Consider the following 16,407-nt stretch of genomic DNA (forward strand, 5'->3'; position numbering starts at 1 on the left):
AGTCCACAAGACTAGACCAAGCTTAAGCCTATGATATCCACTTGTTTCAGTAATTAATGTCCCCTTTTACTAATTAAAGACAGACAAAAGTCAGGCTTAGGCTAATAGTACCCAGCAATTAAGACATCTAGGAAGCAATCTTTGAACAATTTCCTATTGTTCCAACCTGCCCATTATCATTAACCCTATGTTAAGAGGTTCTGCTCTAAACAGGATACTACAACAATTCCTGCAGCAAAGGTGAGTCTGACTCTCATGATACAAGTCTAGAACAAAACACCTGGCTAAGTTAAATAAGGTCTCTGTCCCTCTCCTAGTAAGTAGTGTAGGCCTGAGTTAGTGCAAACTCCATTACAAATATGTATCTCCCTTAATCAGAAGCAAATAAATCAGCTCTTACACTACCTATAAAGTTCTATATAGAGCTGAGACCGACTACAGAAATAATAGGTAAAAATCAATGTCAATATGAAGCAAATATCCCTTATATTTTGTTTTCTCAAGTGGAAAAATTAATGGAAGTCTTACAATATAGGAAAATCCTCTGTGAGACCTTATGGCAGGTGTTTGTGTAACAGTTTCCTCCAAGATAAAAACATTCCATTCTTAAAGGAAGCTCCTTAAGCAGGACAACTCAAAATACCTTCAGGAAGTCCCTAAAACTGACCAGATTAACTAGGGCCTTGCCTGCCAGAGTAAACAATAAAAACTGAGAGCCCCTCATCAAACAAAGCTATAAAAAGACTCTCAAACTAGTCATGCTATAAGGACAACTCTGAGACCTGACCAGCTGCCTAAAAGAAACAAAAAACCAATGACACTGTATAAAGGAGGTTTAAACTAACTAGGTTACTTGGAAGGGACACTCTCCAACCTGTTGAGCTACTTGCAGCCTGTCCCATGTGTGCTGAGTTTACAGCTTTTGTGAGCTGTCACTTGAGCTGGGGTGGGCTTTGGAGATGCACCTGTCTTTGAGCCATTTCTGTTTCTATAAGCAACTCCAATACAACTCATTGTCTCATCTCCAAGTTGGACTTTGGTGGTATCTGTACTTTGGTCTATCATGGGATCCCTATCTGGAGTGAATAGACATGTGTGTTGTATCTCAAGGACCCGTCAGTCCACAGTAGGACAAAATTTTAGTGGATGGTTATCATATGACCCAAGATAACTCAAGCCATATGTGATAGATAACATTAGAACAGGGGCCATCGACCAAGTGGCTTCACAATATGTACAAGACTAGAAGTAACATACGTAAGGATGTACACATACTCGCGCAGGAAGAGCCTATGAATTCTTTGTGTTGTAAACTTGGCGTTCCTCCAGCCTGCCTTTCAGCTCAGCTGCTAGCAGCACAAGCGCTCCTTTAAAGGCCCCTCTGGACATCACTGCATGAGCTCTCATTTTCTCCCTCTACCCCCTTTTCTGTCTTCTTTCTTCCCAGTCTGTCTGTCTCTATCCCTCTCTCATGTCCCCAATCCAAGATGGCCTTTCACCTTCACCCACTTCCCCAATGAATCTCTTGCAATAGAACTGTTGCATGGTGTGACTTTGTGGCATTCCTTGGTCAAGGTAACCAAGGTAATGTTTGCCATTTTAATAACAGGCATTAGTCAGACAATATTAAACTCAAAATGTAAGAAGTAGGAGAGAACCTGGTGCCTGTGGAAATGTTTTATTAAACTTTTCAAAATCTGCAGCACTTACCCGTGTGGCCATGGAGTGGCGAGTGTGGCCTTGGTAGTGTGGGTGATGTGCTAGAGGTTACAATCAAGCTCTTGCGGTTACTCGTCCGACAGCTGCAATAAAGACAAAATGTCACTTACAGGCATCCAGGTTGGCTGAAGAGGAACCTGAGTAGCACGATTCCTTGACTGAACAATGTAGTACTTTAAACTCACTGTTCCCCAATTACGGTGCGAACCACTGAAGACTTCGTAACTCAGCTCATTTTACCTTGGAGTAACTTTTGCCAGTGCCTTGACTTTTGTCTTGACTTGCATTTTTCCAGAGCTAAGTTTGCTTCCTGAAGAAACCGAAGAACCTATCTAGACCAACAATCTTGTTCTAAATTGTAAACTTAACGTGGAAACTTAGCATGTGTAAAAGTATTGTTTTATTTAGGCTGGTATGGGGCATTCATCAAGCACATACAAGGCCTTGAGTTTGACTATGAACATGAATAAACAAGCAAATGCATAAAATGATCCCACATTTATCTCACAAATTCAATGTTTTTTCTTAAAAAATGAAGCTAATTTACAGTCTGTCAAGATACTTTTACAAATAACTAATTGATAAATTATCTAACATCTTTATTTTGGAGTTGTTTCAATAAAACTGAATTTCCTTACAGGTTAACAATGGACTTATTTTTCCTATGATCAGGAAAACTAAATCATGATGAAAAGGCATTTTAGGGCATATTTCTTATTTAAAAACATTTACAAATGTATTTTAAAGCCAGTTCATTTTTTATTTAAAACACTCTGAAGAAAAACAAAGCAAAAAGGCATTAAGAAGTCTGCCGAGCCTGCTGGCAAGCCAGCCCACCATATTCTGCCACCACTCACCATATTCACAATCCCCCAATAACTGACAAGATCGTCATGTTAGGCAGAGCACAATCAAGACCAGCTTGGTCAACAAGAAAGTAGTAGATTAAAAGAGGCAAAACAATAAGATAAAAAGACTGAAAAATAAAATAAAAACTGAAGATGGTGAAATTTATGTCATTTACAAGTAGGTAGGGATTGTACAAGAGTCACTTTGGGTGATGATCCCAAAGTGCCAGTAAAGGTTAGAGACTGCACATGGAGACCTCAGCAGATACTAGAAAGTGAGAGACTGGTTGGGGATTTAGCTCAGTGGTAGAGCACTTGCCTAGCAAGCTCAAGGCCCTGGGTTCGGTCCCCAGCTCCAAAAAAAAAAAGAAAGAAAAAGAAAGTGAGAGACTGAAGAAGCTGATGAGTATAGAGAAGCAAGAGAAGGGCTGGACTTCGTGAGGTTTGAAGCCTGCAAAGTTTCTGAGCAGGATGTTGGCATTACTGATCAAATGAGTTTGTCTAATTAATAAAAAAAGACATTATGAAAGTGTGCTGTTCAAAGAAATCTATGTTCACTGCATGGACTAACTCTGACATGCTAAGGCCCTATAACAGGTGCCAGGAACATAGTAAGGAATAAAACGTCTGTGACTGGAATGAACAGAGCTATGGAAAAAGAGAGAAAAAAACAGAAAAAAAAATTGGGAAGAAGTGGTGAGGAGGAGAAAAAGAAAAAGGAAAGAGTCTTTGCTGGGAGTGGAAGCAGCTGTCCCCAGGGAAGGTTGAAGTCCTGAGAGAAGAACAGGGTTCTCAATGACAGACACAAGATCCCAGAGAATGGGAAAGGTATGAAAAAGAAGATATGTGTTTTGCTTAAATACTGCTAGATGTCTCTTAAAGAAAAACCAAATTCTAATTCACATATTATGCTCAAACAGTCAATCGCCTTTAAACCAACTTAATGCCAACCCTAACTTTCATTGGACAAATGGTGGACTTAGTGGAAAAGCTCAGCATGCCTGAATACTGGCTTTGCAGTGCAGAAGCTCTTCGGTTTGTGGACTCCTGTTTTTTGTTTTTGCTTTTGTGGACTGATCTTTTGCTTTAATACCTAAAATTTCTACCAGGCAGAAGAAGTAGGAGGATCACAAGTTATAGGCAACCTGAGCTGCATTACAAGCCTCTTCCTTGGGCTGGTGAGATGGGAAAGTGGTTAAAAGCACTTCATTATCCTTCCGCAGGTCCTGAGTTCAGTTCTCAGCACCCACATCAGGTGACTCATGACTGCCTGCAACCCCAGCTTCAAGTGGAATCCAATGCCTTCGTCAGGCCTGAGAAGGAACCTGTGCACTTGTGGTATTACAGACACACAAGCAAATCTGTGTGTGGGGAATCGTTCTCAAAAATAAACCAAATACAGAATTATATAAATGAAGACCCTTAGACCAAAAGAAAGTTATATCAGATGAAAATCCGGATGACTACACAAAGACACCACTAGAAATGCACATGATTATAAATACAAATCTCATGTTACTATTAGAATATTTTAAAAGGACATTTTTTATTTATTTATTTATTTTTGGTTCTTTTTTTCGGAGCTGGGGACCGAACCCAGGGCCTTGCGCTTCCTAGGTAAGCGCTCTACCACTGAGCTAAATCCCCAGCCCCTAAAAGGACATTTTTTAAAGGAATTATTCTATTCTCAACAATAAAAGAACTTCTAGGGGAATCACCAACCCTAACCTCAAGCAGTATTATAGAGCAATAGTGATAAAAACTGTATGGTATTGTTATGGAGATAGGTAGATCAATGGAATAGAACTGAAGACCCAGAAATGAATCTACAAACCTATGGTCACTTGATCCTTGACAAAGGAGCTAAAACCATCCAGTGGAAGAAAGATAGCATTTTCAACAAATGGTGCTGGTTCAACTGGCAGTCAGCATGTAGAAGAATGCAGATCGATCCATGCTTATCACCCTGTACAAAGCTCAAGTCCAAGTGGATCAAGGATCTCCACATAAAACTAGATAAACTCAAACTAATAGAAGAAAAAGTAGGAAAGAGCCTTGAACACATGGGCACTGGAGAAAATTTCCTGAATAGAACGTTTAAGCTCTAAGATCAAGAATTGACAAATGGGACGTCATAAAACTTCAAAGCTTCTGTAAGGCAAAGGACACTGTCATTAGGACAAAATGGTAACCAACAGGTTGGGAAAAGATTTTTACCAATCATACATCCAATAGAGGGCTAATATCCAAAATATACAAAGAAATCAAGAAGACTCCAGAGAATCAAATAACCCTATTAAAAAACGGGGGACAGAGCTAAACAAAGAATTCTCAACTGAGGAAAATCAAATGGCTGGGAAGCACCTAAAGAAATGTTCAACATCCTTAGTCATCAGGGAAATACAAATTAAAACAACCCTGAGATTCCACCTCACACCAGTCAGAATGGCTAAGATAAAAAAATCAGGTGATAGCAGATGCTGGCGAGGATGTGGAGAAAGAGGAACACTCCTCCATTGTTGGTGGGATTGCAGACTGGTACAACCCTTCTGGAAATCAGTCTGGAAGTTCCTCACAAAATTGGACATTGCACTACCTGAGGACCCAGCTATACCACTGCAGGATGATAGCATTATGCAGGTGAAGGTACAAGATAGAACAATGCTTGTCATTGGACTAGAAGGAAGGATGGGTGGGAGAAAAGTTTTAGAAAGGAGGAGGAAGCGAAGAAGAGAAGCAGCCGAGTGAACACGGAGGCGGATGTTAAGATTCCTCTCTGCACATTCACAGGTTGTTATGAATGTTCTTAAGGGATGGATGTGTACAGGGCTTTGTATGTCTAGGTGGGCAATTATATCTTATCAACTGGATCAGAGGTTACTGTGTTGTGTTCTTTCATGTGGCGATTTAATTGAATTTAAGAGAGTGTGTGGTGGCTGGAGACACTAGGAATGGGGATGTGTATGTCTGGCATGGTGCAACCTGCCTTGGGAACTAGATGGTAGAGAGATTGTTGCCAGGCTCAGAGAGAAGCCATTGGCAGTGTGATATGGGTTGGAGCAAAGCGGGTGAGATGCTTTGCTAACTGAGATGAAAATATCTACCAGATATCTTGGGGCTCTACAGTGCCAGATCTAGTGCGAGATAAAAGACATTATTATTTATAATTATAGAGCAACATATCACTCCTGGGCATATATCCAAAAGCACCAATATATAACAAAGACACATGCTCCACTATGTTCATAGCAGCCTTATTTATAATAGCCAGAAGCTAGAAAGAACCCAGATGTCCCTCAATAGAAAAAAGAATACATGTACCAAATGTGGTACATTTACACAATGGAGTACTACGCGGCTATTAAAAACAACGACTTCATGAAATTCATAGGTAAATGGATGGAACTAGAAAACATCATCCTGAGTGAGGTAACCCAATCTCTCTCTCTCTCTCTCTCTCTCTCTCTCTCTCTCTCTCTCTCTCTCTCTCTCTCTCTCCCACCACACATGGTATGCACTCACTGATAAGTGGATATTAGCCCAAAAGGTCAGATTATCCAAGATACAGTCCACAGACCACATGAAGCTCAAGATAAAGAAAGACCAAAGTGGGATGCTTCAGTCCTTCTTAGAAGGGGGAACAAAAATATTCATAGGAGGAAATACAGAGACAAAGTTTGGAGCAGAGAATGAAGGAAAGGCCATCCAGAGCCTGCCCCACTTGGAGATCCAGCCCATATACAACCACCAAACCCAGTCAATATTGCTGATGCCAAGAAGTGCATGCTGACAGGAGCCTGATATAGCCATCTCCAAAGATGCTCTGCCAGAGGATGACAAATAAAGAGACGGATGCTTGCTGCCAAGCATTGAACTGAGTCCCCATTGGAGGAGCTAGAGAAAGGACTGAAGCAGCTGAAGGGGTTGGAAACCCCATAAGAACAACAATACCAACGAACCAGAACCAGAGCTCCCAGGGACTAAACCACCATCCAAAGTGTATACATGGACAGACCAATAGTTTCAGCTGTATATGTAGCAGAGGATGGCATCAATGGGAGAAGCCCTTGGTCCTGCCAAAGCTGGACCCCCTAGTGTAGGGGAATGTCAGGGAGGGGAGGTGGGAATGGGTGGGTATGTGGGGGAACAGCCTCACAGAAGCAAGGGGGGGGAGGGGAGGGAGTTTTGTGGATGGGAAACCAGGAAAGGGGATAACATTTGAAATATAAATTTAAAACATCCAATAAAAAAAGACTATTTCTAAAAGGAATTATTATTATATTACAAAAAGAAAAGGTGGTAGAGGAAGAGGAAGAAGAGGAAGAGGGGAGCTGTCAAGGTGACTCAGAGGGTGACAGTGCTTGCCGCTATGACTGACAGGATGGCCTGAGTTTCATAGTGAAAGGGAAGAACTGACTCTTACAAGTTGTCCTTTGACCTCCACATGTGTGCTGAGGCACAAATATGCAAGGGCATTCAGAAAATAGTAAATGTTTTTAAATAGTAAATGTTTTACGTATCCATCTTGCTGTCTGTTTTCTCATTAGACTGAGCATCAAGGACAGTGACTTCATGCTAGCTTTGCTCACTGCATATTGTATGATTTGCTATAAGAATTAAAATAAAGACAATAAATGTTTACCTGTGTTACATGTAAATAAAATTATATCTAAACTTACTATTTTATTGAAGTTAAAATCCTATGAAACTTAAGGAATCAATAATTGAGTTGAACTATATTTGTTTCTTTAAACTTTAAAATATAGAACACTAAAGATCATATTTCTAGGCCACATGTCCCGTAACAGAGGTACACATAATCTCACTTGGCTAATCTGTGAGCTCCCCGAGGGAGAAGAAAGGTCAGATGCTCTGGTAGAGATGCCACGATCAGCTGAGATCCAAAACAAGGCTGGCTTCTCCCCTTCAACAGGCTCTAGCCACTTCCCCATGATCAGGAGGGGATCAAGACTTTTTCCTTTCATCTCAATGAGAAGAAAGGACTTGGTGTCTCAAGAGGTGGGTATACTAACCCAGACAACGGCGAGTAGCCTCAAAGTTCTTTGAACTGATGCTCTGCTGCTAACTACATAAATCTGGTCAGTAGGAGTGAGGCCCAGCGTTTCAGCTTACATGCATTTCACCATGACTACTTCAGTGGACAGAGGAACAGGGTCTCAGGTACCCCATACAGTCTCTGAAACATCACCAAATTATGAAGCAGTACACAGTTTGGACAGCACACTCTACTGAACTTCCAATTTTAAGCACCTCTGAACTTCCAATCCCAGTGGCCTACTTCCTATTGGAGCACTTAGCTTTATGGTCGGGAAAAGACCTCTTTTGTTCCAGTCAGTGTAAACAAGATAGAGAACCTGGAGCAGTTTCAGACAGTGCAGTAATAAGATGATGTACTTGTTAAGACCAAGATAGGAACATGGGTTAAAAAAAAAACACTTCTTGCCAATAAATGGAGGTATTATTAAACATATATAGTAATAATCACTACCAGTGCATCTGTTTCTCTTACACAGATCATTTCAATATTCTTTCTTCCTCCCTCTCGTATTTATCCTCTTTTCTTATTTCCTCTCTATTCCTAACACATGCAGCCTGCTAGTGACCTCTTTAAGTTAAATACCTTCCCGCCATTCAAAATCTTCCAAAGGCTACTGATTCTAAGTAGCTAGTAGGTACAATGTACTGAATCTTCCCTTTATCTAGGATGTCCTTTCTCAACATTATGTAGTAAGAACTCCTTACTCCTTTAAAACTACTCAAATGCTCCTCCCATTTCTGTATATGACCTGTTCTCCTTTATCTTTACTTCCCAGGAGCACTGTCTTCTTCAGACATATTATACTAACAAATTTGATAGGAATAATGTCGATTTCTTTTCATCTACAATAACCCCCAAGAGATATCCCTGTTACTCAGAAATAGTGGCTCCAGCATGGCCAATTTTTCTAATCTTAAAACAAATTAAAGTATTTCCATAGCAACAGGTAGCCAGAGTCCTCTCCATTCTCCAGGCTACCAATCAGAGAATCTAGAAGGAAGCCCCAAATTCCTTTTCTCCAAAGCTAGTAGCAGCTCTCCTTGAATTGAGCTACCTATTAGGAAGCATTCCTGTCTTAACAAACCAGCCTCTTCATCCACTTTCTGAAAGGGGCTGGAAAAAATGGTTCAACAATTGGAGTACTTGCTGCTCTTGAAGAGGACAACAGTTTGGTTTCCAGAACCAATGTCAGGTGTCTTCAGCTCTAGGGGATCTGCCCAGCTGGCATCCTCACACTCTTGAGTGCCCCTCCCTAATACACATGATGACAGGATAGAAGGTTTTTTTAAGTAGGATCTAGTCTATAAAGACTAGACAAAGAGAAGACAGAAAAGGGTATATACAGATAGTCACAGAAAGAACATATGTAATCATGTGTAATATTCCTAATTGAAAATCCAAATGTCTACCAACTAATGACTGAACACAATACTATCTACCCAAAAAGGGAATAATGTTCAATATGATAAAACTGTGGAATCATTACATCAAATGAAAGAAGCCTGAATCAAAGCACTATAACAATTACATGTATGTGAAATGTTCAAGTTGAGTGTGGTGGTACAGATCTTCCAATCCAGCATTCCAGAGGCAGAAAGAGCTCTATGGGTTCAAGCCCAGCTTTGTCTACAGGGTGAGCTAGCTCTAGGCCAGCCAAGACTACATAGTGTGATCCAGTCTTAAAATAAAATAAAATCAGGCCAGCTGTTGCCCAGGGCTAGATCCAATAAAAGATTAAATACAAATGGGTAAAAGTGAACTTCCCAAGAAAAGGAAATGTCTTACATTTTGATTGTGTGTATTTTTCTAAATGTAGTAAAAACTACTAGGTTACTTATAATTGTTCTGCTTTATAACATGCATTACATCTTAAAAGCCGTATTTTCCCAAGCTTTCTACCACTAAGCCACATTCTCACTTACTTGTGATACATTCAGTGCACTTCTGAATTCTCTCTCCTCCCTTCCTTAACAATGCAGCTTAGGACTATTAGACACTGTGATCTCCGTGTGGACGAGGGAAGGTCGTACTTGGAATGAGTTGACAGAGAGGTTGAGATGTTATCTACTTAGAGGAAACAGTGTTGGTGTGTCTTGAGGTGCTGGGCAACCAACAAGATAAGGAAAGTTTTGTAGCCACACATGGTCAGGTGGGTACAAAAGATTAGTTGTAAACTGAAAAGAATTTAAGTAACAATATTGAGGACAATTGGTGCAGAGTTCTCATTAGCAAAAGAAAAAAAAGGAATCACAAAAACAGAAATCACTAATAAATAAAATTGGAATGAACTAGAATTAAAAGCAGTGGTATCAAGTAAGCCAAGAGTTTTAAGATTGCACATATTACAAGTAACATTCCCTACTCATAGGAACTAAGCATTCTACAGAATGCCTAAAGCAAGGGCTAGTGACAGGAAGTCAAAAGATAAGCCACGCAAACTACTTTATGAGACCAAAAAGAAAGTTTTCACAAGAATGACACATATATCATATATCAAAAAAAAAAACAAAAACAAAAACAAAACATAAAGGCCAACATGAAGAAAGTGTCTGGACCAAATAGTATAACTCAGCACCAGCACATATAAGGATATAAAAGGTTATGGGGCTGAGAGATGGTTTAGCAGCTAACAGGACTCAGGTTAGATTTCCAGCCCCTACATTGTGGTTAATAACTGTCTGTAAAGCTAGTTCCTGGGGATTTAACACTTTCTTCTGGCCTCTATGGTTACAGCACTCATGTGGTATACAGACAAAGAAATCTATAGATGTAAAATAAAATGTAAAAGTATTTTAAAGAACAAATTATACCACAGTAAGTAAAGTAGCAATCTATTATGTTTCTGTGATACAGAAAGTGAAAAAATTAACAAAAGGAAAGTTTTTCTAAAGTGGAAAAATATTTAGCAACCCAAGTAGTGTATCAATACATTTAAAGCCATCAATCATCAATGAATACTAAAAATCAGTGGGCAAAGTTCTTATTCTACATAACTATCTATGTCTATCTATCTAACTGTCTGTTTGTCTGTCTGACTGTCTGTCTATCATCTATCTTTCACTGATTCTGGGTCTCAAACCCAGAACCTCAAACACGCTCGGCAGGCCAGTCTGCAGAGTGACACAATGTGTCAAATCCTGATGAAGATATTTTAAAATTTTTAAATTTAATTAGGAATAGGGATTCGCACAAACATTCTCACAAGATATTTGTCAACCAGGAAAAGATTTAAAACCACTGGTAAGATAGTTCTGTGGACGGGGTTTGCTGCCCAGACTAATGATCTGAATTTTATCTCTAGAACCAGCAAGACGAAGAAATCGAGAACCAACCTCTCCAAGTTGACCTCTGAACTCCACATATATGTTGTGGCATGAGTGGTCAACACAAATAAACTGCAATTTTTAAAAAAATGTAAAGTCTTTTTAAACATAACTACACTGAAAACAAACTGCCTTCACCTTATTCAAATCAAGGCTAGCTTCATAGTAATGCCATAAAAATGAAGTGTGCGCTACCTGATTGTTCTTTCAAATAACTGTTCGGGATTTTCTTTTTTTTTTTTATGCAAACTTTTTTTTTTTATTAACTTGAGTATTTCTTATATACATTTCGAGTGTTATTCCCTTTCCCGGTATCCGGGCAAACATCCCCCTCCCCCCTCCCCTTCCTTATGGGTGTTCCCCTCCCAACCCTCCCCCCATTGCCGCCCTCCCCCCACCAGTCTAGTTCACTGGGGGTTCAGTCTTAGCAGGACCAAGGGCTTCCCCTTCCACTGGTGCTCTTACTAGGATATTCATTGCTACCTATGAGGTCAGAGTCCAGGGTCAGTCCATGTATAGTCTTTAGGTAGTGGCTTAGTCCCTGGAAGCTCTGGTTGCTTGGCATTGTTGTGTTGTACATATGGGGTCACGAGCCCCTTCAAGCTCTTCCAGTTCTTTCTCTGATTCCTTCAACGGGGGTCCTATTCTCAGTTCAGTGGTTTGCTGCTGGCATTCGCCTCTGTATTTGCTATATTCTGGCTGTGTCTCTCAGGAGCGATCTACATCCGGCTCCTGTCGGTCTGCACTTCTTTGCTTCATCCATCTTGTCTAATTGGGTGGCTGTATATGTATGGGCCACATGTGGGGCAGGCTCTGAATGGGTGTTCCCTCAGTCTCTGTTTTAATCTTTGCCTCTCTCTTCCCTGCCAAGGGTATTCTTGTTCCCCTTTTAAAGAAGGAGTGAAGCATTCACATTTTGATCATCCGTCTTGAGTTTCATTTGTTCTAGGCATCTAGGGTAATTCAAGCATTTGGGCTAATAGCCACTTATCAATGAGTGCATACCATGTATGTCTTTCTGTGATTGGGTTAGCTCACTCAGGATGATATTTTCCAGTTCCAACCATTTGCCTACGAATTTCATAAACTCGTTGTTTTTGATAGCTGAGTAATATTCCATTGTGTAGATGTACCACATTTTCTGTATCCATTCCTCTGTTGAAGGGCATCTGGGTTCTTTCCAGCTTCTGGCTATTATAAATAAGGCTGCGATGAACATAGTGGAGCACGTGTCTTTTTTATATGTTGGGGCATCTTTTGGGTATATGCCCAAGAGAGGTATAGCTGGATCCTCAGGCAGTTCAATGTCCAATTTTCTGAGGATCCTCCAGACTGATTTCCAGAATGGTTGTACCAGTCTGCAATCCCACCAACAATAGAGGAGTGTACCTCTTTCTCCACATCCTCGCCAGCATCCGCTGTCACCTGAGTTTTTGATCTTAGCCATTCTCACTGGTGTGAGGTGAAATCTCAGGGTTGTTTTGATTTGCATTTCCCTTATGACTAAAGATGTTGAACATTTCTTTAGGTGTTTCTCAGCCATTCGGCATTCCTCAGCTGTGAATTCTTTGTTTAGCTCAAAAAATATGGAACGCTTCACGAATTTGCGTGTCATCCTTGCGCAGGGGCCATGCTAATCTTCTCTGTATCGTTCCAATTTTAGTATATGTGCTGCCGAAGCGAGCACAGGATTTTCTTTTCTTTTCTCTCCTCCTTCCCCCTTTCCTTTCGATTTTTTTGAGGCTGGGTGTCTGTGTGTAGCCTTGGCTGAGGGGGAACTCATTCTGTAGACCAGGTTGGTCTTGAATAACAAATACCTGCATGCCTCTACTGCCAAATGCTTGAATCAAAAGCATGCACCACCGTCTGGCCTGGTGTTGGTTTTCTAGAGTGTCAAGGACATCAACACCAAGAAAGCAAAACTGCTCCAGGTAAGGGAATACAGAGATGATAAACTCTAACACATGCTCCTGGACCAGGTTTTTAACACAGTACACACAGTCTAGGGTACAATGTGATACTTTGATATAAGCATAAAACAGTGAGATAAAATAAAACCTATATACATGCTGGGCAACTGTTCTATCACCAAACTGGGTTAAGTCTCCAACCTCATAATGCCACTGTTTATTGGAGGAGGGGTAAGGTCTCATGTAGCCCTGACATCAAACTGGCTATCTAATAGAGGATGACCTTAAACTCTTTTCTGATCTCCTTGCCTATATCTTGTGTAAGTTTCAGACCTGCACCATACCTGTTTTATGCAGCCCAGTCCAATGCTAGCAAGATGTTTTAATGAGACTGGCCTATCAAGGTTCATACATCTGAATGTTTGGTCCCCGTAAGTGGAACTGTTTGGGAAAGACTAGGTGATGTGCCTTTTGGAATAAGTGTATCGCTGAGGGTGGGCTTTGAGATTTCAAAATGCTCAGGCCATCCCAGTTAGCTCGCTCTCTCTGTATCCTGCTTGGGGATGTGCCGTCCTACCTGCTGCCATGCTCCCCACCTTAACGGTCATGGACTCGGAGCAACCTGGAACTGTAAGCCACCTCCACAAATGCTTTCTTTTACAAGTTGCATTGGTCATGACTCTCTGTCACAGCAGAAAAAAGGTAACTCAGACAACTAGCTAGTACCAAATGACAGCTTTGCCTCTATGTTTAGTTTTCATAGGTTTGTTTTGTTTGTTTTAATTAGTTTCTTTCTTTTTTTTTTTTTTTTTTTTGGTTCTTTTTTTTTTTTCGGAGCTGGGGACCGAACCCAGGGCCTTGCGCTTCCTAGGTAAGCGCTCTACCACTGAGCTAAATCCCCAGCCCGTTTTAATTAGTTTCTTAAGGGACCAAACATTTTCCTCTAAAAAAATATGCTGTTGATTTTCTTTAAAACAGACAGTTATTAACCAACATGTGACTACTTGGAACCAAACTCAGGTCCTCTGGAAGAATAAATAGTCAGTGCTCTAACCGCTCAGAGCTGCTCTTTTAAGCTACAATTAAATGCGACTGCCTTAGCAGCCAAGGAAGCAACTACTGAAATGATTGGAAAAAACTTTTTTCTGCATGACAAGAGATTATCTTGTAGGTAATTAAATGACCTTAGATGTACCAACCCAAAGTTAAAATTTCTGACCCAGAAGTGTTCCTGTCTTAAATGGAGTAGAGAATGAAGGAAAGGTAGTCCAGTGACCGGCCCAAACTGGGATCCACCTCATGGAGAGACACCAAGGTCTGACACTTACTGATGTGCCTACAGACAGGAGCCTAGCATGGCTGTCCTCTGAGAGGCCCAACCAGGAGCTGACTGAGACAGATGCAGATACTTACACCCAACCATTGGACTGAAGTCAGGGACTTCTGTGATTGAATTAGGGAAGGACAGAGGAAGCAGAAGAGGAGGGCAACCCCATAGGAAGACCAGCAGTTTCAACTAACCGGGATCCCTGGGAGCACCCAGACACTGAGCCACCAACCAGACAGCACACAGTAGCTGGTCTGGCCTCAGTAGGAGAAGGTGTGCTGAATCCTTGAGAAACTGGAGGCCTCAGGGAGGGAGGAGTTCTGGTGGTGGGGGAGCATCCTCTCAGGGACAGGGGTGAGAGAGGATAGGATGAGGAACTGTGGGAAGGGGGGACTGGAGATGGGAACAATGGCTGCATTGTAAATTAAATAAATAAAATTGCTTTATAATAGGTAAAAAATCTTTGTATTGTTAAGTAATAACAGGTCATCAAAAAATAAATGCAAAACTACAGAGTAAGACTTAACTACTTACGGGAAGTTTTTAAAAGAATAAACAAGGAGACAAGCTCAGCACAATAGAACTCAAGAAACAAGAAGGACAAGGGAGAAGGAGAATGAATAGCATGGGCTATAAAGATACTATGGGAGAGGAGGGAATGCCTCCACAATAATGGGGCACTACTTCCAAACTCTCTCTGTGTTTAAGAGTTGCCCTCCACTCCCTATGCCTCTTCTACGTGTTCTTGGTTATGTCTAGCTGGCCATCGTAGACATACACTGTCACCATCACCTCCTCAGCAGTCACCTGCATGTGCCTCAGACTCCATCGCAACAACACCTTGCTCCAGGAAGCTGCTGCCCTGCTCCTCTACCCCTCTTCACACTGTGGCTTGTTTGTTCTTTTGAAAAGCATTTTATTTTATTTAGACTTTGTGCATGCAAGTATTTTCCTATATGTAAATGTGTACCATCTATGTGCCTGGAACTTGTGGAGGTCAAAAAGCAAGTACCCGGGACTGGAATTACTGATAGTTGTGAGCCACCATTCAGGTCCTCTCCAAGAGTAGCAAATGTCCTTAAGCCCAGAGCTATCACTCCATCTACTTTGTAAGTTCTTTTCAAGTGTTTTCCAGGGTTTTTTCCCACTTTTAGTTTTATGAGTCAGCTTCTTAATGGCTACAGGTCATCTACTTTAAACCCTATAGACTTGGAAGATCCCTACTTACAAATTAAGCTATCTTGGCCCTTCACATGGTTTCTCGGCGTACACTGGTGTCTAAAGGGCACCACTCTCTGAGCAAACAGAAGGAGACACCTGAGCTGGGTAGCAGAACAGCCTGTCGTCCTAACAATCCATTCAGAGTCAAGTCAAATGGAGAACCATCTATCTCTCCTGGACAGCACTTCCCAGTTTCGGTTCCTCAGTAAACATAATCATTTAACACTGCCTAGCAATCATTCTATCATTATTTCCTGGGCCATCAGCCGAGGTATTTATCTCATTAAAGAAGGCCAAGGCCTTATGAACACAGTAACTACAATTCTGCCATAGTTCAAGAAAATTGCCTCTGTATCACACTTCAAGAACAGTGGAATTCCCAGAAGATGCACACAAGTTCATGCAGTAAGCCTCTTCGTGACATTTCTAGCCAGTGTCTTTAATAAGACTTCTCACAAAGCTAAAAGTGCAGACATTAGATCCTGAACTCCTCCTAGGTACTAAGCTGACTGGTGAGGGGGCTAGCAATGTGGATACCACTTAGTCTTCATATCTGTCCACAATTCCATCCTTTTGATCATAGTCTATGTAACAAGTGTGAGAGAAGAGCTCATTGTGGTTTTTATTTGAATTTCTCTAATAGAGATTCTAAACATTTAAAAAACATTTTTAATACAGCTATTGACCATGTCTGTTAAAAAAAAATCTACTCAAGTATGTTGTTCAGCTTATTTAATTAGGTTCACCAATACATTTATGTTGGAGAGTGACCCTAGGACTTCCCACATGCTAAGCAAGTAGTTTATCACTGGGTCACATACCCAGACTTCCTTTACCAACTTAACAACAACAACAACAATCAAGGTTACTTTATGGTCATGGGATAGTTTGAACTCCTTGTATAAGTTTTTTTTTTTTTTTTTACTAAAACCTTAAATTTATATGTATGAGTGTATACCATATGCATACCTGGTTCTCAGTGAGGCCAGGAAAGGGCACT

At 40.8% G+C, this 16,407-nt stretch overlaps 1 protein-coding gene and 1 non-coding gene across 10 annotated transcripts in view; both read right to left on the minus strand.

The window, feature by feature from the left end:
* Mast2 (microtubule associated serine/threonine kinase 2) overlaps positions 1-16,407 on the minus strand; it is a 139,190-nt gene that overhangs the window by 43,519 nt on the left and 79,264 nt on the right. For all 9 annotated transcript variants that reach the window (XM_006238675.5, XM_006238674.5, XM_017593439.3 and 6 more), the window contains one exon: positions 1,711-1,802. In XM_006238675.5, the coding sequence (XP_006238737.2) occupies positions 1,711-1,802 (92 nt within the window). The remainder of the gene's footprint in view (positions 1-1,710; positions 1,803-16,407) is intronic.
* Positions 12,530-12,636, minus strand: LOC120103379 (U6 spliceosomal RNA). The gene has a single exon (XR_005505422.1). It is a non-coding gene; the product is annotated as a U6 spliceosomal RNA (small nuclear RNA).

The sequence above is a fragment of the Rattus norvegicus genome, chromosome 5 (genome assembly GCF_036323735.1).
Source record: "Rattus norvegicus strain BN/NHsdMcwi chromosome 5, GRCr8, whole genome shotgun sequence".
NCBI classification, from domain to species: Eukaryota; Metazoa; Chordata; class Mammalia; order Rodentia; family Muridae; genus Rattus; species Rattus norvegicus.